General features: G+C 32.9%; 1 protein-coding gene across 1 annotated transcript in view; it reads left to right on the top strand.

The window, feature by feature from the left end:
- Window positions 1-24,676, top strand: part of LOC132702425 (neprilysin-2-like) — a 30,098-nt gene extending 5,422 nt beyond the window's left edge. Inside the window, exons 4-12 of the mRNA XM_060671018.1 lie at window positions 3,608-3,905; window positions 7,903-8,061; window positions 9,385-9,599; window positions 10,242-10,400; window positions 11,320-11,560; window positions 13,688-13,859; window positions 17,411-17,664; window positions 24,119-24,355; window positions 24,411-24,676. Coding sequence (XP_060527001.1) covers window positions 3,608-3,905; window positions 7,903-8,061; window positions 9,385-9,599; window positions 10,242-10,400; window positions 11,320-11,560; window positions 13,688-13,859; window positions 17,411-17,664; window positions 24,119-24,355; window positions 24,411-24,509 — 1,834 coding nt within the window. The 3' untranslated portion in view covers window positions 24,510-24,676. The remainder of the gene's footprint in view (window positions 1-3,607; window positions 3,906-7,902; window positions 8,062-9,384; window positions 9,600-10,241; window positions 10,401-11,319; window positions 11,561-13,687; window positions 13,860-17,410; window positions 17,665-24,118; window positions 24,356-24,410) is intronic.
- Window positions 24,677-25,345: the final 669 nt, after the last annotated feature.

Genomic DNA, 25,345 nt, shown 5'->3' with positions numbered 1-25,345 from the left:
AAAAGCCAGCAGAATGACGTCAGTAAATATGTAGATTGGTTTTATGGTATTTAAGCGAGAAAATAAACACAAATTACGAGCATGTAAATACTATAGATAATAAAATTGTACTTATGATCACTGCAATATTTAAATGTGGACGTTATTTGTCGAGAAAGACTAAACGGCGAACTTGTAGCAAAACCAATGCGCAAAGGGTGCAAATGCAAAACAAAATAGTAAAAAAAAATATGTTGTGAGTATCACAGACTAACTAATACAACTAGGCTATACAAAGAACTAAATATTTTTCATTTAAGTTTATTTATGTAAATCGTAAAATTTAAATTAATATTCTAGTATTAAATAACGAACCAAAGTTTAATGTATCAATAATTTCATTTAATCACGTGCAAAGCTATGAGAGGTGAATTATAACATTATATATCAGATTAACGCAAGAACCAATGTGGTACTGCAGAATCCTGTTTTGAATGCATCAAGACCTTATAATGATTTACCAAAGGGTGTAAAATCTGCAAATAAATTGAGTTTCTTTGTTTAAACACATAAAAACCATATTCTTGGTATACAGACATGTTAGCAGTTTATTTATCTATTTATACTCACACTGTAACTTATTGAAAAAAAAAACCTTTATGCTCAGAATTAAATTGTATGATCAGATAATTATTTCTACCTCAATCGCGACATCTAGGGATTGGCGACTGAACAAGTAACAGAAAAAAAAATCGATAATTATGGGCGTTCTAAAGGGCTCGCGGTTTGCATGTTTGTTGCCAAGCGTCGATAGAGAGCGGCAGAGTATCAGACATCCACCCTTGATATTTCTAAGTATAATTATAATAATAATATTTATACACATACATGGTTTGTAGCAGGCGCTATACGTACATAACACAAATCAGGCGGATTTGTTTTTAAAATATTAAAACATTTCGACATTCAACAAAATTAAAAACTACAAAAAATTGTATAATCACACGCCATTAACTACATTAACAATTCTCGGATCCAATACTTAATATGTTCCTTTTTATAATGTGTATTTTATTTGTTGTTATAATTTTTTTTAAAAGGTGTCGTAAAATATTCGTCCATTTTCGTTAATGAAATTGAATCAATAATTGGTCTCTAAATAATAATTTGCAAACAAATACAGCCAAGTACAACTATCATAAGTGTAGCTGCGAAATATGACGATCATTTTTTTAATAAAACTCTCTCCCATTCTAATACTTTTTGTGACTTGGGAGTAATATTCGACTCGACAAATTACCCTTGGTTCTTCGTTTTAATTTATAGTACACTAGAGGCTTCAAAAATAAAGAAGTTTTTGAAATATATATGGTATAAGTTGGACGGAATATACCCCCACAAGGCTTTGCGCATACAATATTATTAAATAGATTTGGTCCTATGTCTCTTAGTGGTCGCCATGATTACCATTACTAAATGGCTTTATTTAAAATTTTAAATAACTTGTTTGATTGCTCTGATCTATTATATAGACTAAATTTTTTTGGTCCCCGTATTAACTGTGGATATAGTAACACATTCTTTCTGTCCGCGCCAAGAAAACATATTTATTAAAATTCAGCTAGTTAATGCTTGTGTTAATTTGCTTAATATCATCATTCCTTGCAACCCTTCTGTGACTATCTAATAATTTGTACTGCAACTTACATGTTAGTTGGGCTTAATGCTTTTTAGGTAGAATTATATAAATAAATTAAGAAATATTGAGGGAATCTATGTAAAATAAACGTTATTTGCTTTGTTCCCTTAGGTCCTATTTATGTAGGTAAAGTCTGTTCATAGATATAAGAAAGTGATTAACTGATACGAATTAAGGAAAGATCCGGGCAAGCTGTAAGAATGAAATATGGCCGAACAGGTCCGTACTTTGCTTAGAATTTAATTATTTGGGGTTTTGTTAGGAAAGATACTAAACAATGTTTATTTATTCATGTATGTATTTATGTTATGTAATTATGTTATGTAAATCTAAAATAAAATTACAAATTATTCGCATAATATATCAGTATCACTATCGCTATCATCGCCTGTTCTAATTATTATTTGTTCTATATTATTTGCAATATGGATATACGATTGTTCTGCTTTTTGTATATGTTTAACAGAATTTGCCCAACTTTGTGGAGGGATGTTAAAAACTTCGGTTTTTATAAGTTTGAGGACATTGGAGTTAACACGGGCAAAAACACTATTACGACGAATGACAGATTTCAGTTGGTGCCAAACAATGGGATTAAATATACAGTGGTAAGGTGGAAGCCTTAAAACTGTATGCCCTAGATTTTTTGCATAATTATCACAGATGTATTCCTTTTGTAGGTTCAAGCTTTGTAGAACCTCAATTAATTGCTTTTTAGTATTATCTTCGTGGAAATAAATGTCGTTATTATACATGTAGTTTTGGATTGTTGCTTTTCTGTCACATGAGGAAGGGGTTTTAGTCAACTGTCTACTGTGATAACTTGCATTTTCCATTACAATGACGCTATTAGAGGAATGTTTGGAAATAGTTTGTTTTTAAACCTACTTTCAAATAAATCAGCGGTGGTCTCTTCATGGTAATCCAGAGAAGAATCTTTCATATTTTTAGCAGACGGAGAAAGTCCATTTGGATTCCAACCATCTGTAGAGCCAGCATGCAAAATAGTTATTCTTTTACCTCTTTTTGATGGCGCGTTTGTTTTACACTTATCAGTTGAGTTAAGCCAACCCTTTTCCTGAGTATCATAAGTGTCTAACCAGGTTTCATCCAAGTAAATAATTGGCCTTTGTTGTTCACTGTAAATCCTAATTTTTTCTAGATTCTCCAGTCGCAATTTTCGAATTCTAAAAGATTCTATTAAAACTTGCCTTTTGTCAATTTTTTTAAATCTAAAACCTATGTGTTGATTACACTTCCATAAGGTATTTCTGCTACATTTAACACCAGTTTCATCTTTTCCAAGCCTCCTAATTAAGATATCTAATGTAGGCACGCTTTGTTCCTCGTATAACTGGTAAATTTTACGCCGTATTATATCTTGGTCACTTTCATCTACACAATTTTCCATACAGTTGATGTTGGAATTTTGATCAATGTGGCCGTTTCTTCTAAAGATGCTTGCTTGCTGGCACCGCGTTCAATAAGAGTCAAATAAACATTCTTTATAACTTCCTTAGTCCCAATAGAATAGTGTTTTCGCATAATTCGCACACGATCCAACACACGAAATAAGAATGATTACTAATAAACTTAAACTAAGTAGTATACCAAACCAAAGAATATTAAACACAGGTAGGTATAAAATTATTTTCTATTACGGATCACACTTTTACCTGAATTTAAATTCCGAAACTTTAGGTAATAATCTTGTTGCATTATATGTTAATGACCACCCTTGGATAATCCCATTCAAAAGCAATTGGTAACTTTCTTATACCTATGAACAAACCATACACATATTTTGTATTTCTCCTCGATCGGGTGTTGAAATTAAAGATGCTGAAGACTACTCTGAAGGAGAAATACAGGAAATGTGTACACAGCATGCGGAAGTTTCTTTTGACGAGCAGATTTTTTCTCCTATAGGGATATGTTGGAGGAACCAATAAACGGAGACGATTTACAGTCTTTCAATTTGGCTAAAAAATTTTACAAAGGGTGCACGAAAAGCGGGGCGACGAACGAAGAGGGCCTTCGAAAAATGGAACTAATTTTTAAAGAAATGGGTGGGTGGCCCGCGATGGAGGGCGACGGCTGGAATACCAACTGGTTTGGTTGGATCGCGGCCGTCAGGAATCTAAGGAACTACGGAGCGAATTTTAACTTCTTTTTCGACGTCAACGTTGACGTGGACAAACGTAATTTCGATAAGTATATCCTAGTGGTAAGCGCACATCAAACTTTCTCTTATTTCGAATTTATTTCTAATTGCCTTCAAAAATATAGGGTGTTCTCGGTGAAAAAAAAAAGATATGCTCATTATTTTTGTGTATTGCAAAGTACAAGAAGCTAAAGCCAAAATTTCGATTCTAAAATCCAGTTTTCGCTTAAATTTGGACAAAGTGGAATCATAATTATTTCCCCATAATTTTAACAATAGCCCTTTATTTTTTGACAAAATTATATTGTATGTGGGCGTTGAAATGCGAAATCCATTTTCCATAAATGGAGATCCAAAATATTTATATAGTGGTTTATCTTATCACAATTGAAAAGTGTGCAAAACCGTCACACCTCATTTTGGAACGACGTTCTGTGTGCTGGAAACAAACAGCCTTTTTTAATAAAATTCTGACATTTTGCTATACGTCGGTAGCCGAAGAAAATTTTATAATAATTTACTAAAAAAAAAGGCATGTTTTATACTATTTACAAATCTTCTGGATTGTTCCTGAGTGGGTTGTTTATAAATCAAACTTGCTGCGGTTCTACCAACGTTCTCCTGCCAACCAAAAATCCTAGAATCTATAGAAATCTATAAGCAACCAAACATTCTTAACCGCTACTCGCCAATATCTCCTTTAGCTCCACCCTCCTCAAACAATATATAAACAGATACAGAGTAGAATAGTATTACCTTCTTTTTGTGAAAAAAAAAATTAACATGCCTTTATGGAGAGGACATCGAGGGCAAAACCAGAAAGTTAGAAGTTCACCGACGGAAACTGGTAAGATTACTCTGTCACTGATTTTTTTTGTTACGTTGTAGAGACCATGACGTCATCCCTAATTTTCTTAAAATATCCCATCATGTCAAAACTTCACGTCCTACTAAAATTCTTCGTAAAATATAGTTTTGATCTACTTCGACATGTAATTCATGATACGTAATAAATAGACCAAATTAATAAGGCTCTTCTCTCTCTACATCCTGAACTTGCTTCCATCTTGTCCCCATCCGTGCTACCCTTTCAATCATGATTTATGACAAAGCTGACAATCTTTCCCAGGTAGCAGTCACAAGTGGTCGCTACTAGTCAGTAGTTTGAAAAACACGTCAAATTGACGTCAAAAAAGGGTGTCTTATTAATATCACAAAAAAACCTCCTAAGGTCGTCAAAAAATAACTTGATTAATTCCAGATATGGACTTTAAACTTAATAATTAATTTGAACTATCAAATTGTTCTATTTAAAACCATGATGTAGAAGAATATATCTAGAGGGTGTCCAAATCGTTTTCGTTAGTTGATTTGACTGAGACTGGCTCGCATTTTACTCTGTACCTGCTTATATATTGTTTGAGGGAGGCGGAGCTAAATGATAGGAATAAACACCGTCTCGGATGACTGATTACCATATTGCTGACAGATAAAGACCTGACTCGCGGTTAAGATTGTTAGGTTGTTTATAAGTTTCGTCCAGTCTCTCCAATGTATGCTTTGCCGCATATGCAAGGAATGCTGTAAATTTCTGAATGCTGTAAGTTTTGTCTTTGACCGGCCGAAGATGTTGAGAGATTTTTGGGCAAGTGGTAAATCTGGTTTTAACATTATGCTTCTTTAGAGCTTTTGATATGTGGTCAGTTATGTTTTAAATGTAAGAAAGGACCACAATGGCAAATGTTGGATTACTTTCGGCTTCATTGCTAGTGGAAGGTTGTGGTGAAGTTTATTTTTTGATGGAACGCTTAATATCTTTAATGTGGAAATTATTAGAGAGAAGAGCAGAAGTAAGTTGTTTTAATTCTGGGTTCAGCGACTCAGGCTGAGAAAGTTTTACTGCTCTGTAAACAAGAAAGTTGATGATTTTCTATTGTTAAGAATATCTAAGAATGGAAGGTTATTATTAGTTTCTAACTCAATGGCAAAACGTATGTTAGGGTGTATAGAGTTTAAATGTCTAATAAAATCCACTAGGGTTTCTTGACCATGAGGCCAAATAACAAAAGTTGCGTTTCCATAATTTTGGTTTTAGATGAAAGGCTTCGAGAACTATGACTGGGGATAGTGGAGAACTCATAGCTGTTCCGGGTGTTTGTTCAAAAATTTGACAATTATTAGAAAAATATGTTACAGACAAGCATTTTTGCAATCCTAGATTTAGAGCCTATAGAAGAGAGTCTATAGAAATCTATACACAATCTAATAATCTTAACCGCGACTCAGGTCGTTATCTGTCACCAATATGGGAATCAGTTATCCGAGATGGTGTTTATGAGTTTTAAGTTTTGTAAAAAGTGTCATTTTTTTTTTTTGAGAAAAATATTAAATACAAATCTTATAGGACGAGACTGAAAGGAACAATTTAAATTATTTTTAAATACTCCCTTTTATACTCAATAACCCAGTGTAGGGTTGTTATGGTCTATACTGAGTGTCTTCCGATTTATGGTCATTTTCTCGTTAAAAATACGCTGTGTTTATTACCCTATATCCTACACTTGTCTTGTAGGTAGTTCTAATGGTTTATACAGGGTAAAAAATGAAAAATATTAATTTTTGTGAAAAAATCATTTGGAAGACCCTACAGATTATACCTGCGTTATTAATTTTTTAAAAAGAAATGCTCATCTTTATTCATTACCTATAATTCTCGATTTTCCGCAACCGCAAAAGACATTCTTTGCAATTTAAAGCAGCAGTTTCTGTGTGATTCACTTTCGCTTTTCCCCACTGCAAAAAGGGAAAACTAATTTGAAAATCGTCATATTTTTCGGCAGTAAAGACCACTCAAGTGACAAATATTGACGACACTAAATGACATCATTCGTCTGAGTCATTAGTAGACCTGCTGATATCATATATAACGGCATTTTGGTTATTTGGCTGGGTCGTTTATCTTCTACCCAGAATCATATTCAAAAATTTCAAGAATTACACAAATGAAACCATCAAACTCTGTGAAAGGTATCATCGAGTAAAAGAGAAGAATGCGAACCAGTTGCATTTTAGCTCTGAAGGAGCCAACATGATGACCGACGAAACGTCAACAAGTTTGATGTACAAGGAACACAAGAGGAAGGCAGAAGAATTATAAATAGTATTAGAGTAGCCTATGGAAGTTTCTTTGAAATTTTCCAAAAGTCGTATTTTTAAGATTTTTAAGATAAAGAGCATTGCACAGATTGTTAATTTGAATAACTATCAATTATTAAGTATCAAGTTTTATATTGCCCAATATGCAAAGCATTGATATGTGTAAATATCAACAGAGAAAAGAAACTTCAGTTCGATAGTTCAATAGAAGAGTTAAATTTCTATTTCGTTAAAATTTACAGACTACTTTTTTTTTCATTCAGTGGTCGTTCCTTTTCATACTTTTGATTTCAACTACTCGACGATAAATTTTACATGTAAGCACATATTTCTTTTCAAGCGTTGATATATTTTTCCCATGTTAAATTTCAAATATACTGCGATTCATCAAAATTATTTATTTAGTTATTTACAAAAGTCATTTATTTATTTATCAAAATTAACTGTGTTAATCCATTTTAGCATTTAAAAGGCTCAGAAGCTGATGATTTTTTCATATAATTCCCTATGAGTATTGAAAAAAAAAGGATGTAGTAAAGAAATCCATACTGAGAAAAAGGTTTTTTGGTGTGTTTTGTCTTTAAAATGATGTTTTTAATTATTCATTTATTATGCATGGTAAATTTGGTATTCCCTCTATATAAAATCAAAAGAATATTTTCTCAAGTTTAATTCTAAAAAATTGAACCTAGTTGATATATCATATCCTTAAAATTTAAATGAATTTCACATTTCAACGACCGTACAATAAGCAAAATTCTCCCATAAGAATTTTGTCGAAAAAGTAAGGTTTTTATTTAGTTATTAATGATAGGATGCTCTAATGAGTTTCATTAGTTAATTAGCACCCTATATATTGAAGCGCATTTGATGTAATCTATGCAGCAACAGATCTACATTTCAGATAAAAGATAAATTCCTCGGTTCTTCGTCAATCAGCCCCAATAACAAAAACGATTATCTAAAATACATGGTAGACGTGGCTTCACAGTTTTACATCAAGTCCAACAACCTCACCAAGGAAATGGACGACACTCTTAATTTTATTTTGAAATTGGCACGGGTAAGCAAGCAGTAAAAAAAATCGCTACCTGTCTTTGTCAAGTGAAATTACTACTGAAGATGTTCAGATTTTCGCAAATTTTTAATTGGTGTATGACTGCTGTTTCGGCAAGATCAACGCATCACATATAGAAAAGTTGGTAATAAATTCCTTAATTACAGTTATTATTGTCTTCTTTATATTGAGCCGTATAGCATCCACTTCTGGACAAAGGGCTCCTATAAGTTTTTTCATATTTCCAGCGTTCTCCTATGTATTTTATTGTTTTAAAAACTTCGGGTTTGGAGTTTAATATGGTAAAAATGAATTTCAGAGTCATTTGAAACTATTTTTTAATTATGTTCCTATCACAGAGGGATCACAACCGTTGTTAAAAGCTGCTTGTTTTATAATATTTTATGAGCGAATTATACTACCAAGATATAAATAATTCTTATAACATAAAAAATACGCAAAAGGGAAATTTGATTACGAATAAGTGTAAAAAACAAATAGGGAAAATGTCTTATACATTTTTGCGTATCTATGAGCCTCGAAGCAATAAATAACTTAATAAATATAAATACATAAATATAAAAAGTAAACGAATTATCAGAAAAAAAATATATAAGAGTAGATAGCAAAAGAAAGTAAAGAATTTCAAAAACAAAAAGCTTAAGGTTTTCATGTGAGTTTTATTTCTTATAAATATCAAAATTAAAGTAAAATTTGATTGTTTTAAAATTTTCATATTGTATAGGTTAGACTGTATTTTACATATTTATATAAAAATTTATATTAGAGTCATCAGTCACTTTCAACAATATGTGGCAGGGTAAGGTTAATTTTTATCGCTTTGAACGTGGCGGATTTTTTTTATTCATAAATTTACTGTCTACTGAATGCACATTTATCATTATTGTTATTAGAAATATTCATCAAAAAAAAAAAGACAGCCATTTTGTGTGTGTAAGGATGATTTGAATTACTTTGTATTACTGTGTCCGTATGTGGGAGTTTATGATAAATGGAAGTTAAATTCAGAATTAAGTTTAAACATTTTTATTTTTTCATCCCTTCAGGTGGAAATGGCAATAGTGGGCATTCAGTTCCAGTGAAACAGTGAAACCGTCACTCATATATCTGCACCACCAAAGAAACTTTTCTTGAAAGGATGTTCATGTATAATATTTCTCATAATTAATCTTTCTTTAGAAATATCTTTTAAACTATAGTTAAACTCAAACCAATTTCGATCTAAACAAATTATTATTCAACGATCTATTAAAAGAAAAGAAACTGAAATAGCATTAAGGTGAATTGTCTTTGTGCGCACTTTTTTAGATAGCAGAGGAATCAAGAGGATACAATGACACTAATTCGTACAGCCTTTTCACAATATCCGAACTACAGTACGCCAACCCTAGCATCCCCTGGTTCAATTTTATACAGGGCGTATTGGGAGAAGCCGCTTCGCTTAATTATAACGATCTCGTGGCAGTGTCCAATCCATCGTACTTGAGGAAGTTAGAAGGACTATTACTAAAAACCAATAACAGGTAAATTGCGTTTCAAAATAGTTCTTCTTTTGTCGCAACGTTATTTATGAAAGAAGTTGGTAGAACTTACATCAGTGTCTTCGAATGAGTTTGTTCTGCTATCGGAGTTTTGATTGCATTCACGATAGAAGTAATATGTAGCTAGCTCTAGGTGATTGGCTTTTTCGTTACCTTTAAGTCCACTACGCCCTGGTATCCAGTATCAGTGTAACCTTATTACGCACACTGCCATGGATATCGCCTCTTGGCAGTTTACTACTCTCTTAGAGTTGCTCAAGTTGCTTCCTTCCAGCATCCTGGAGCAGATCTCAATCGCGTACACTTCGAATACGCCATAATTTATGTAAAGACCGATAAATACTTCCGTCCTTTGATGCCCAACGCATTCATGAGTTTTGGAGACGGCGTTTAGCCAATGATGCCCAGCTCCCATGGGGCAGTTTTACATTGAGCTCATTCATGCTTATGTTAAGCTGTAATGCTATGCTTCTTCATTTTGCAAAACAGCACGGATACATTCTTATGTAGTTAAACTGTGTTTTACATCGAAATACTCATAAGGTTGTAGTTTTTGTGGCTCTTTCATTTTTATACTACCCATTAATTTTGCAGGTTTAAACTAAAGTTATTTACGTTTTTTAGAACGTTAGCCAACTTTATAGCTTGGCAATCTCTTCACCATCTGATCAACTATCTGCCTTCCGCGATTCTAAACAAGGCATACGATTACATGGACAAAGTAAATGGCGTATTCGACAGACCCGAAAGATGGCATGTTTGTGTGCAAGTAACAAGACAAAAGTAGGTACACACAAACTAAGCTTATTTAAGATTCTGAGCTGTTTCATAGGGACTTTTAATTAATATGTCCAAAACACGTTGCGAGCAAAATTTGAAATTGTAAGGTTTTATTAATTTTGGTATACTGGGACTATAATTATAAATATTAAGTTTTGGCAAGGGGCGTAACTTTTGAGGGGTACAGATTAAAAAAAATAATTTTTTAATAGGTCGACTTTTAGTTTTTGGCTTATAAAATCCGAAAAGCTGTGTTCTTTGACTAGAAAAATACATTATTGGATACGTAGAGAAATAACCCAACACATTTGCACACAACGATCCAAAGTTTTTGACTTCTTCTTAACTACACATGCTGATGGCTTTTAGCTTTATAATAATCAAAGCATACAAAGTATATTCGAGAAAAAAAAGGCTTTATGGGATAACGAGAAACTAACTGCAGGGCACTTAAAATCGCGAATCCAAAAAAAAAAATATAAAAGTAAACCTAAAGAATTCGTAGCGATTATATTATTCGCAATGTTATTATATTATTTTATACAGATATAGATAGAAGGTTGTCCAAGATTGAACAATAAGAATAAGGAACTTTGTAAACAAGTCAATCAAACAGTCAATTTTTCAACACCACTTACATCTCTTGGAAGCAAAATTAACATAAAACTGTTAGTCAAGTAGTAGTTAATAGTAACAAGTATTTTTATTAATACCTTTTCAAAAAAACTTCTAGAGGCTCCTGTAATACTCTTTACAAATCTTGCCCCTTCCTTTTCTTATAAAACAATAAAAAGTGTCATAAAAGGTAATGTTTTGTTATAAACATCTTATGAATATCCTTTACCTAATGACCTACGGTTTAGTAACTATTACTTAACGCTGTATCGATAATTCCAAAATGTCTATATTTACTCTCATCTAGGCTTAGCCCACAGATAAACTTAGGCTATATCGAACGATACTTTGACGACCGCACGCAAAGTCACGTGACGGACCTCATCAGAAATATCAAATATCAGTTCAGAAAGAATATCTTGGAGAGGAATTGGCTCGATAACGAAACGAAGGAGAGACTGCTATTAACGTTGTTATCCAGTGCCGAGAAGATATTTTCGGTTTATGATTTGGAACAAATATTTATGGAAGACAACGCCTATCGTGACGTAAGTAACGAGGGTCTCCGATAAATTTTCAGCTGCTTTCTACAATTTACTAACTTCAATCATCACACGTGCAACAAGATATTTGGCGAGGCAAGAATGTACAGGGTGTCTGAAATAAAGTTCCCTACCTCCTTAACTCAGAAAGTGCGAACGAAAGTAAAATAGTTGTATAGTTTAATCCGCTAGTTAATACCAGATTTTTTTTTCAAATAAAACACCTCGTACATTTTGAATTCTTGGATTCTCCGGGGAATATTAGATATGTTTCACCAAAAACTAACCGTTTTCGACAAATCTTGATTTTTTTGCAGATGACCTCGCATTTTATAAATTAAAACTTACGAATCATAAATTTCGTGGCTTTTTCTAATATTTGATATCAGATAAATGAATCCATCCATGATTATCAAATAATTATGCTTAAAATTTTTAAACATTTTCATTTACAAAGTTCGCTTAAAGTTGGCATAGCTAATTTTTTCGAACCATAGACAAATATTTTAAAAGTCGGCGACATACACCTATAAGCCAAATAACATTTCGCAAAACCTTGCGTGGCAGTTTCCCATTCGAGGCACATTGTAAAACTACAGTTTTGAGAATGCCCGGAAAGTGAAATACAAATTAAATCCACTTTTCTGGTGTTTAATTTGACTAAAGAACTAAATAGAGAATTGTTTAAATAAGTATTTCTTTGGTTTGAACTAAAAAATCTCTTATTTGTATTTCGGACGCGACCAGGAGAATTTTACAGAAATAAAACACTATTATATAAGGTTTTACCTGTATTGATTTCAAATTTCAAAAAAAAAGTTGAAAATGTGTCCAAACTGTAAGACAATACGTGTCACTGATATTTAATAGTATACTATGCAACAAGTGCGGTAAATGGCATTTGACTCACGAGTTCATTTGACACGAGCGGAGCGAGTGTTTAATAAACGAGTGACTTAAAATGTTTACCGAACGTGTTGCATACTATACTTTTTCTACCACCGTTAGTTTTTGAATACATTTTCGCAAGGCAACACTAATACATTCACTGACATGACCGTCAGAATTGACAAACGTCAAAATTCAAAGCGTGGGAAATATCTCCGAGAACATCCGATCGCTCCCAAACCTGTGCGGTAAAATCCCGGAAATGTCTGAAGTAAATTCGTAGGAAACGAAACTGACTGTCGTAAAGTGACGCTTGCCGCACCCTAGATCGGTGTGTAATTAGATATTTTACAGACGGGAGTAGAAAAAACTAATTACAGATGCTACAGTCGGATCTGATTTTCAAAATTGCATGGTTCATGCTTCCTCGCCAAAAGTTACATAGAAAACGTCTTTTAGAATGGAAAATAGCATATAGGAAAGCTTTTCGACTCTCCACTGTATATCCAAATTGGATTGTTCAACGTATCTTACGGTTTTGAATTCAGAATGAGAAAGAAACAAAAATCTACAGAGGTTGATTAAAAATGAAAACCAAAATGGTTTGACATTTAAAAGATGTCATGTTCAAAGTTGGGTCAATGGCTTGATGTCCCTGTACAGTGCGTCCCATTTTTTACCGTTTTACTGCCTGTCTCTTTATTAATTTTTGAATTAATTAGACATCCTTTCTTGCTAGGTCATGGTTGTAGAATATTGGACTGGATAGGCTCTTTAAGTAGGGTACAGTGGCGTAGTCACTTTTCTTCCCACTAGACTCGGAAATTCTGTTATAAAAACTAAACTTGTGATTCCTTAATGGAATAACCTGTGTATTTTTAATTGTTTTATTAGGCTTCTTATTAACATTCAAAAAACACAGATTACTTCTTCTTAACTTATATTATCCGCAACTATTCTAGTAGGTAGGTAGCTAGCAACTGTCCAAATTATGAACGAAAAGTTTTCGTGTAATCTATGCTAATTATTTAAGTCAAATATCTCAAACAATTTTTTTTCAAAATTTTAACAGAATTATCAAAGCCTCACCCCCTGAAGCCGTCACCAAAAACTTATGGTGTTTCAGTGCTTTTTATTGTTTTTTTTTTAATTAATTTACGTCCTGTATAAACTGTTTTGGTTTGTTAACTTTTTAGCACTCAATCCATTTCATTGACAATAACGTAATAATTATTATGCTTTAAGGTCGAAATAAACGAAAACCAATTGCTGCAAGCCGCTTTGGATTTGGACACAGTTTACTGGAACCTACACTACGATTTGCTGAATAAAGCGTACATCGTGGACGACTGGGTTCGAAAACCCGAATTCATCACCGGATTCAACGTCGAGTATTCACCACCAGAGAATATTTTAAGTACGTAAGACTATTGGTGTGTTTCTTAACGCGAGAGAGAGAGAGATGGAGGGAGGGAGAGAGAGAGAGAGAGAGAGAGAGAGAGAGAGAGAGAGAGAGAGAGAGAGAGAGAGAGAGAGAGAGAGAGAGAGAGAGAGAGAGAGAGAGAGAGAGAGAGAGAGAGAGAGAGAGAGAAATGTAAATTTGCAATTACAGATATCATTACACGGGGTGGACAACTTAAAGGTTTTATAGCAAAGTTCAGATAGATTGCAATGATCGTTTTGCTTAGATATAAATAAAACTGTTATAGAAGTAAGAATTATTTCAAAATAGAAAAATTGTAATAAATATCATTATTTCGAAAAAATCACATAAATTCATTTTGTCTGACGAATTACAGTGACTTGAGTCCAGAGAATTAAAAAGGGGATCTACACTATTTTCTAGCATACATCCGCTTACATGCTTAAACACTTACCAAACCGATATATTCAATGGAATGGCAGTACATGGTGTTCCACAGGGGTCGGTTCTCGGGCCTCTGTTGTTCATCATTTACATAAACGCGCTTCTCATTTAACCTCAGCTAGATACTCACAAATACTAATAGATAAAGTTGAAGTAACCACCAATGCAATTCAGAAATAGTTTTCTTCTAATCGTCTAGTTTTAAAAAGTAAAAAACTCAAATAAATTAAGCTTAGTGCTGAGCAATGCTGGCATATCTTCGAATTGTCGGCTGCTAGATGCAAAGCTCGACGTAATAACGCTCCCTTGTTATTTTTTAAAACATAAATATATCCAAAATGTTGATCTGCACGACTCTAAGACCAGGGGGACAGTAGCTATCGCCATTCCCTTTTTCAGGCTGACGTCATCTCAGAATAATGAGAACAAGGTTATATTTTTTTATGTCCAACCAAAAAATATCCAAACTTTACCACGCCATCAACTTAACAAGACAATGAACTAATTTTAGCTGATGCTGATTCAGGTGATATTTTATAATTTAATTATGTCTTTAATGCCCTTCTGCTTTTGATTTTAGGTATCTGTTGATTTACCGTTAGTTGTTTGGCACAACTTACATGAACACTCAAAATAGTTCCTTCTTTCTTTCCCACACTGTTATTTCTTGCAAGGAAGTATATTCGAATTTATTATCTATAGCAGCGCCTTTTAGCATGTCTTTTCAAAATTGCCCTTATTTAAAGAAAGCCAATGAATAATGTTTTTTTTTCCAAGGAGGCGTGGCTACGATTCATTATTTTCTTGATTGTAGCTGGCATTATTCACGACTATAAGACGTAGGATTTACTGGAAGTAGTCTTCAAAACCATCGGCAAAGTCTAAAGTCGGTTTTGACTGACATACTAGTAACCCACCACCGAGAAATCCATTTTTGCTAGCTATTGCTATCTTTCTGCTTAAGGTGCTCTTATTCCAATGGAATTTTTATCCCTCGATTATTAGCCGCAGCTACTCATCACATGCCCCGAATGCGCAGTTTTCCTCTTTTTTTACTATGTTTAAGAGTTGTCTGTCCTTATTTATACGTATCAGTGCCTCTTCACTGGTTACTTTTGGTTAGTAGCACTTCAATCTCCGACGACCATTTCTTGAAGAGCCAAGTTTCCAGATATTTAAATTTGTACATTCAATTGATTTTTTGACAATTTTAGTTGTAGTCTGGAATCTATGAAATTACTGGGTTTTCTAGTGATTATCACGAATTTGCCACCCATTTACCTTTATTCCCATTTCTTTTTTATAATATAATATTATACCTAAAACTGTTGTTCAAATTGGATATCATTTTCTCGAATTCAAAACTCGCATATTAATGACATTTGAATGAATTATTGGTCTACTTCGTAGAGTTTGTCCCTCGAAGTTCTGCTACAGATTCGTATCGTGTTTTATACAGTTTATTTTGCATATATCCCCATAAAAAAAAATTAAAACCGAAAGATCCGGAGATCGTGGAGGCCAACTTACAGGTCCGTTGGTACCTATCTATTTTTGAGGAAATTTGTCATCCAAAAATGGATAGGTAATAAAAACATAATTAAAAAATAAGTAAGTTTTTGACACATTTGGTTTTTCGTTTTTAATAGATGAACTGTTAACCTAACGTTATAATATAATATTTATCATATTAATAAGCCATTCTTATTTTTTTTAAATATATATTCATCCTGTTGTTTCGAAATTAAGTTAAGGGTCCCTTGTAACATAACTGATGAAATAGATGTATGTTATTTTTAGTTCATTTAGTTGATTTACTATGGACCACTACTACAAATAAAGTAAATAAAAAGAAGAAAATTGAATTTTAAGCTTAATTTTCAAAAGAACTTTATACTAATACACATTTTTGAAAAACTGAAATGATTTCCAATTAATATGAAAAATATCAGGGAGTTCCATCTGCTTTACAACTAAAAAACAGTTAAAGCAAGTAAAAGACAAGCTATGCCACTGGATTCTGCGGAAAAAATTCTATATTAACGTTTTTTCAACTTTTTTATAACTCATAGGTTATCGGAGATACGGGCGTGGTCCCAAATTCGATAGTTTTACATTTCACCCTGTATCTCTAAAACCAAGAAGGGCTATGATAATTTTATTGACAGCACCTTTAATTTCACAAAAAAGTACAAAAGTGTCGCGTAAACCTCGACTCTCTATTTTTAAAATTAACTGAGGTACCCAGTAAAAGTGTCCAAAATGGGATACCCTGTTCTTCTACGGAAAGTGTAAAGGTATGGAATTAGCGACAATGCCCTTTGTGGGTGACAAAAACTTCGACTGGGCAATCAGTTGCAAAATATGTTAAACTCGATCCGTTACAACTTCAGGGTTTTTGGTAAATATTTAGATAATAGAATGTTCAAAATACTTTACTTTACAAATTTACTTACTTAAGTATGAAATAATATTATGGGTTTATCTTATATTCTTTTTTTTTTTTTGACTTCGAAATTTGAGCCTTTTTCAACATCTAAGCTGCACTACTAAAGCAACAGGAGCTGACAATTTCAATTACCCTACATATCGCCTACCAATCACCGAAACGGGTCCAGAATATATGTGTAAAATTTTACAATTGTACATCGAATTAATAGTCAACGCTTGTTCAAGGAGAAATGAGAAGACTATTAATTCGGTCGGAACCTTTTGGCTTGATGATTAAGTTTTTTCTCTGAATGTTTGGCCTATGATTGTGTCTTCTGGTTAACGTTGTATCCCTTTTTATATTATGAAACAAAGTTGAAATAAATGTTAATATTATTATTATTATTACTATTATCATATATGGTGGCTGGATAGAGTAGCATTGTGCTGTATCTCATAAACTACTCATCTATTATTTTGTGATAATAATGTTTGATAAAATTTAAATAAATTCGTTATTTATTTATTTATTTTTGCAACTCTCATCTTTGAGATATGGTGCGTTTCGCAAATGATTTATAAGTTTTTGGCGTTAAGAAACAGAGCACGGCAAAATTGTTTTTGAAACAATATTGATGTATTTCATATTTATTAATTTGGAAATTAAATAGGGTTTCCACTCGGACTTTTTAGAAGCATTTTCTACGACCGGGACAGGCCAGAGTACATGAATTACGGCCTGCTGGGCTCAGTATTGGCACATCAAATATCGCACATCTTCGTCGACGCGGAAGACGGTAACGCGGATCAGAGAAAATTAATAAATTGGTGGACCGCAAGTAGTATACAGAAGTATTCTGATAAGCTGGAGTGCCTGTCCGGTCAATATCGAAACCTTTATTTAGACGAATTGGAATCCAATCAGGTGCGTGGATAAATTTCTAATTGTGATTTGCCACCTAATAATATTGAAAAATGTATATTACATCCAATTTTCTAAAAAACTCATCAACATTTTTAATTGTTACTTCTCCACAAACAAATTATTTCACAAACTTTATTTCCAACCAACCAAACATTTTATTTTAAGAAATGTTTACATTACGGTTTTAAAAACTACTTAAATATTCTAAATACAAGAATAGACTCATTGTGAGGGATATTTAATCACACGGAAAAAGCAAAATACTTGGTTCAAATAGGTTAGGCTTAATTTGATCATATGTAAGCTTTGCATACACTGAGGACTACGTTGGCTTAAAATAAAAATGGTAAGTTAGTGAGTATGAGTATTTCAATTATTTTAAACAAAAATGTGAAATTAAATATTCATAGCTTCATTTTGAAAAAGTTTAACCATTTTTAATGAACAAATTATAAGGGGTGTTTTTTTTCGAGGTATAGAACGTTAAGTTGCAATAAAACAACGATGGATGGATTATTCGATTGACATGAATTTTATTTATCCGAAAGATAATCTTGTGGCATTACATTTTAAATATGATTTCTGGCATATTACCGCTACGACTGGCGCGGATGTAGTCCAATCTGGACGTCCAATTTTCGATGATTTTTTAAACATTTGTGGCCGTATATCGACAATAACACGGCGAATGTTGTCTTCCGAATGATCAAGCGTTTGTGGCCTATCCGCATAGACCAATAACTTTACATAGCCCCACAGAAAGTAGTCTAACGGTGTTAAATCACAAGATCTTGGAGGCCAATTCACAGGTCCAAAACGTGAAATTAGGCGGTCACCAAATATGTCTTTCAATAAATCGATTGTGGCACGAGCTGTATGACATGTTGCGCCGTCTTGTTGAAACCACATCTCCTGGACATCATGGTTATTCAATTCAGGAATGAAAGAGTTAGTAATCATAGCTCTATACCGATCACCATTGACTGTAACGTTCTGGTCATCATCGTTTTTGAAGAAGTACGGACCAATGATTCCACCAGCCCATAAAGCGCACCAAACAGTCAGTTTTTCTGGATGTAACGGTGTTTCGATATACACTTGAGGATTAGCTTCCCTCCAAATGCGGCAGTTTTGTTTGTTGACGTAGCCATTCAACCAGAAGTGCGCTTCATCGCTAAACAAAATTCGCTTATGAAACTCGGGAACAACGGCAATCTCGTTTTGGTCCCATTCGACGAATTCGGCTTCAATTCTTGCACGAGTTAGATTTTGTAAGCACGTAAACCAAGATCCTTCCGCAAAAATCTTCCATAAAGTGGATGGGCACAGATCCAATTCCTGTGCTCGATGACGGATGGACTCATTCGGGTCTTCCTCAATGCTACGCCCTACAGCAGCAATAGCTTCTTCTGTACGCACCGTACGGCGTCTCTGGAGATGCGAGTTATCAATAAGAGTAAACGTGGTGCGAAAACGTTCCATGGTTAATCGAATTAACTGCTCTGATGGACGATTTTGTCGACGATAAAATGGACGTAGTGCGTGATACGTATTCCGCACAGAACCATTATTTTCGAAATAAAATTGCACTATTTGCAAGCGTTATCCATCATGAATTGCCAAACCAAACTGAGAATAAATCACTTGACAGCTGTTAAATCGGTCGCCATCTTGAACAGTAATGCCAACTTAAAGTTCTTACAAAATTTTTAAAAATCTCTAAAGCTTAAGAAGTGCATGAACATGTTAATGAAAATAAAGAACTACTAAGAAATAAAGTATAAACAAAAGCAACTATTTCAACACTGTGTCATGACATTTTTTGGTCTGTATCTAGTTTTGTCAAAATACACATACCAAATTTTGGTATCTAAAACCCCATATTTATTACATCCAAATAATCTTCATTATTATTGATCATCACCTGCCGCACACCGGCGAATTTGATGAAAATGCTGGCCAATATTATGTATCTTAAAAAAATATCTAAAAATGATGAATAATGAATTTATTTAAGAAAAGTATAAATTTTAATGATAATACAGTACTTTAAACTATTATTCCGCTACACGTAAAAATCTATAGTGTGGTCGAAAAGTCGTACCTAAATTAAATACTGATTAATAATTTTTTTTCAGAATGACGAACATTTTCAATTTAGTTTCTTACTTGTTCACATTTTTACGTAATTCATTTATTTGTCAGTGACAGTTATTAAAACTTATCTTAACAACACCAACAATGTGTATTATTGAAGAAAAGCATAAAACAGTTCTAATTTTAACCTTGAATTATGATAATGTATATGTAATTACAAAAACAATATTACAAAAAGATAATCATAAATATTTTAGAGAAAAGGGGTAAAAACGAAGATGAGATATTCATATTTGAGTACTTTGAGTATTAAGAATTTCGCAAGTATAATCTTATTATTTATGGCAATAAATAAGCAGAACCTTTTATGACAAGTATTTTTATGGACTATTGAAATTTGTACAGTTGCGTCTATGAAAATCTAGTACAAAAACATATCTCACAATTCCTGGTCTATTATAAAAAAAAATCTGATTAGATACCTAATAACTTTCTGTTCACAAATTTTTAAAATGACACAGGGCAAACACAAGTTTTAGACTGTCATGTGTGCTATATGTCATCCATTAGTCAAAAAACACTTAATAGTCTACGATATAAATATTTCTTCTCAAAAAGCTGTAAATCTGGCAAGATTGCCATTAGCATTATTGAATTTTGCATGTTCAAAAACCCTTCAATAGTAAGTTTTACCAAAATTAAAAATATATACCAGCACTGACAGCACTTCTTAAGAAATAGATACCCATTAAGATCGCAAATTATCGCGTAAATAAGAAAATATGTCTTTTTAAGGACATATTAAATAAGAGTTCTATGCTAATTTGAAAATGGGGAAACGCGGGGAAATGTACTTTTTGTCCAAAGAAAACGAAACATTTATGTATTTTAAGTAGTTACGCCAATGTGACATTAAAACAATTCATAGATTGCGTAGATAATAATAATTATATACTTACCACTAGCAATAGGATACACACTATAATTTTATTATTTTTCAATCACCAACATTGGAAAAAAATGGTTAAATACACATCTTTGTGCAGCCACTATATGTAACCAACTTAACCAAACAGTACTGTACGATTATATACTATAATGGAAAGTATATTTTAAAAGCAATTTCAAATTGACGATGTCAAACTTATTTAATCAAGAATAATATTTTCAGACAATTATTTTACAGACTAATATTTTCTAACATTGAAAATACGGCCCAAACATATTCTCAAATGCAAATATTAGGTCAGCAAGTAGTATATTTTCAAAATAGGTATATTATTTCTCCTTCTAAAATTATATATAATCATTTTAAAGAGGCAACACTATCCAAATAAAGAGATAATGCAATATGAGAAGTAGAATTTGCAATTTAGAAATAAAAATTTTAAACATTTTAAAATTGAAATTCTTACATTAAACTGGTGTCTTTAATTTAAAAATATTCAATTTTAAATCGAGTAGAAAATATTGAAGATACATAATCTACAATTAATAATTTGTTTTTGCTCGATTTGATACTCTAAATAACCAATGGTAGAGCGTAATTAGTATTTACATTGGCTAACTTTATTACACATTACGCAACATCTAGGACCGGTTCTATTTTTGAAGTATTTTTTCCATATAAGCAAACTTTTACTGTTTCCAAAAATTTTATTGCTTCAGTCATCAGAAATTGTTTATTGTTATTTACTTACTAATGAAAACTGGAAGGATTGTTATGTGATGTTGAGAACATTTCTGTTCCGTCATCAGCATAACCTAGATGAGAATATTGTTTTTCTACTCCTGTCTGTAAAATACCTAATTACGCACCGATGGAGCGTGCGGGAAGCGTTACTTTACCACGTCAGTTTCGTTTTCCACGGATCCGAGCCATTTCGGACATTTCCGGGATTTCACCGCACTTGTTTGGGAACAATCGGACGTTTTCGGAGATATTTCCCACTATTTGAATTTTGAAAATGTACCCAAAAACTAAGGGTAGTAAATAAAGTATAGAATGCAACACGTTCGGTAAACGTTTTAAGTCACTCGCTCCGCTCGTGTCAAATGCCGTTTACCGCACTTGTTGCATAATATACTATTGGCAGATTTATTTCGTTCCTTAATATTTTCTTTGGTTTCCTTTGTAAATAATGCAATATTTAAAAAAAAAATAAAAATTTTACTCTTTAAATCTGCATTCGCAAAAAATTAATTTTCTTAGTTATGTCGATTTTCAAATTCATGTCTTTGCACTTTTTGTGAACGCGGTATATCTAATCCAAAATTTGATGTCATCGACACTGTTTTTTTGCTATGCACTAACTTTTATCAGGATGTTTTTTTTGTTGAAAAATTACTGCATAAAGAAGTTTCCTATATATGGTTCATACATTTTAGCAGGGACTGTATATATGCGTATTATTTATATGCTCATATTTTTCCTGAAATGCTAATTTGCTATTATTATAATAACTCATAACTTTAAGAATTTTTTGTCTTGTTTTTCACAGATTAAACAGAGATAAGTTAAGTTAAGATAAAATAACAGGCATTTTGAAAGATTTGAAGGATTTGAACGATTGAGTTTAGAGCTTTCATACTCCAATTAATTAGACTTGGACAGGTGTTGTAAGCTGCAAGTTTAATTAAATATAAGAAAAATAAAAAGTCAAGTGAAAATGTAATAAAACTAATATTTATTTTTCGTCCTGTCTCTTCAATGTATTCTTTGCATATGCATGGAATCGGATCGAAGATGTTGAGAGATTTTGAACCTTATATTTCTTAAGAACTTTTGATATGTGGTCAGTGATGTTTTGAATATAGAAAGGGCATCAGTTACAAGGGTAGGGTTGCTTTCGGACTCATTATCTTTGGAAGGTTGTGATGAAGTGTATTTTGGGATGGAACGCTGAATATCTCCAAACTAAACTCATAATAACGAAATATAACCCAGTACATCATGCACTGCAAATATGGTTCTCTCTGTATATAAGAGTTTCCACATTACAATCTGAAATATTTTTGAAACGCCACTGTATTTGTTTTTTACCATATGAGATTTCTAACCTCAAAACATCAACAAAATTAGTCATGGAGCAATATACGACTGAACAACGTGTAAAAATTGTGCAAGCCTATTATGAAAATGGTCGATCAAGAAAAAATGCATTTCGGGCTCTACGTGAATTTTTCGGCCCGCAAAATCGACCTTCTGAGAGGACAATTTGGAATGTGGTTCAAAAATTTGAGCAAACTGTATCTGTAACTAACTTCAAAGTCCCTCAACGTGCTCGTGCAGGTCGGTCAGATCAAAATATTCCCATTGTTCGCGAAAGTGTAGCCGAAGATTCAAACACATCGATTCGTCATCGATCGCAGCAAGTGGGCCTTACGTATTCAACCACACAGCGAATTTTAACAGAAGACTTGCATCTACACCCATATAAAGTCCAAATAACTCAGGAGTTGAAACCTCGAGATCATCAATAGCGCCGCGTGTTTGCAGAATTGATACGAGAACAAGGGGTTCATTTTTTGTAAACAAACACAATGCTCGTATTTGGGGCTCGTATTAGGAGATTGTTCAAAAAGCAATGCATCCTCAAAAAGTGACTGTTTGGGGCGCATTTTGATGCGGAGGAATAATTGGTCCTTTTTTTTCGAGGATAATGCGGAGAACGCTGTTACGGTTAATGGTGTTCGCTATCGAAGCATGATATCTAATTTTTTCTGGGAGCAGTTGGAAAGTATGGACATTCAAGATATGTGGTTCCAATACGATGAAGCCACTTGTGACACATCCAGAGAAACGATGCAATTGCTGCGGGGCAAGTTTCCTGGTCGGATTATCTCGCGTAACGGCGATATCAATTGGCCGCCGCGACCATGTGATTTTACTCCTCTAGATTTTTTTTTGGGGGTATCTAAAAAGCAGAGTGTATAGAAATAAATCAAACACTATTCCAGAGCTGAAACAGGAGATTAGACGCGAAGTAGCCGGCATAGAGCCTGAATTGTGTTAAAAACTGATAGGAAATTCCAATAAATGAATTACGTCATGCCACATGAGTCGCGGGGGTCATTTGAATGACATCATCTTTCATACCTAATTGTAATACACTAATCTAAAATGGCAAATAAAAATGTTCGTATATTTTTATATTCTTCCGAGTTTTTTTTATTATTTTAATGTGGAAACCCTTATTGAATCACCTTTTAGAATTGCAGGAAATATTTATGAAACATTTTTAGAAGTTTCGGCGTATATTTGATGTCTTAAAATTGGAAATGTATTGCGACGATGGAAATAATATCTGCGATTGTAGTTCAAGACATTTCTATTTCAATTCAATCTCATTTCCAGCTTAACACGTTTAAAACGAGGCACGAAGATATCGCGGACTTGGCAGGCGCGAAGATAGCTTACGACGCGTACAGGAATTTAAACGTTCAAGACCCCGTGCTTCCGAATCTGAAATATACCCCCGCCCAACTGTTTTGGATATCTTCCGCCCTGCAATATTGCAGCAAATATCCCTTGGGCTACTTTAGGAAAAAATTCTCGGGAAACGATTACAAGCACTCGCCGAATCAGTTCAGGGCAAGTAAAGCCTTTCGTGGTTTTATCTTTAATTTTAATCCAGGCTTATTTTTAGGTTAACGGACCGCTTCGAAATGTAGTACAGTTTTCGGTGGATTTTGGATGTGGAACTACGTCGTTTATGAATCCGACGGAAAGGTGTTTTATATGGTGATACTCATAAATAAATAAAAATAATTTAAATTTAACGAGAAATAAAGTAATCTTGCTTAACTTTTTTTGTGGATGTAATACATTTCAAATGAGTGGTTCTTGACCTTGACATTGTTTAAACTTTACTAAAATATGAATTCGACTGTACTTTACTCCAGAATAGTATGGAAATGCATCAAATAAAATATTATTTGATAAAATAAAAGTTTTAGTTACTCCCCGCCTTAGACGAAAAAAAATCTACGGTCCAAAATTCGCAAAACATCTCCGATCTATCATTAGCACTATCGGGTCCCAAACTTACTCTCTAGCAAAATATCAAACATACGAGAATATAATTTTTTAAAGTATTTTAGATTCTTATTAAATTTGTAATAGTAGCAGTAAAATATTTTCTATATAAAATTTTCTTATATAGGTTTTTTAACAAACATTGAAATAGAGGAATTTTAGGGTATTTAAGGAACCTTTTTAAAAAAAACTGAATATATATATATATATATATATATATATATATATATATATATATATATATATATATATATATATATATATATACATAATTTTTTAAATTAGGAAATTAAGAAACAAACAAATCAACAATCAATAAAAAAAAATTTTGGCTACTTACGCACAGCGGTTGTAGTGTTAGTTAGTTAGTTCCTACCTGAAAACAACAAAAATAAATTTTAATATACATCGTTACTAAGGACAAAGTCTCTCAAAATCTGGCAACAATTGTAAAATATTTTGTTACCAAATAGTACCCAAAATGTAGAAAAGCAGGAGCGTAGCTATTTTTTTATAATAAAACTTAAATGGTCACCTAGATCTCCT

Source organism: Cylas formicarius, unplaced genomic scaffold, assembly GCF_029955315.1.
Source record: "Cylas formicarius isolate icCylForm1 unplaced genomic scaffold, icCylForm1.1 PGA_scaffold_5__7_contigs__length_24384050, whole genome shotgun sequence".
NCBI classification, from domain to species: domain Eukaryota; kingdom Metazoa; phylum Arthropoda; class Insecta; order Coleoptera; family Brentidae; genus Cylas; species Cylas formicarius.
The sequence above is the reverse complement of the archived record's forward strand: the minus strand, read 5'-3'. Positions and strand labels throughout refer to the sequence as shown.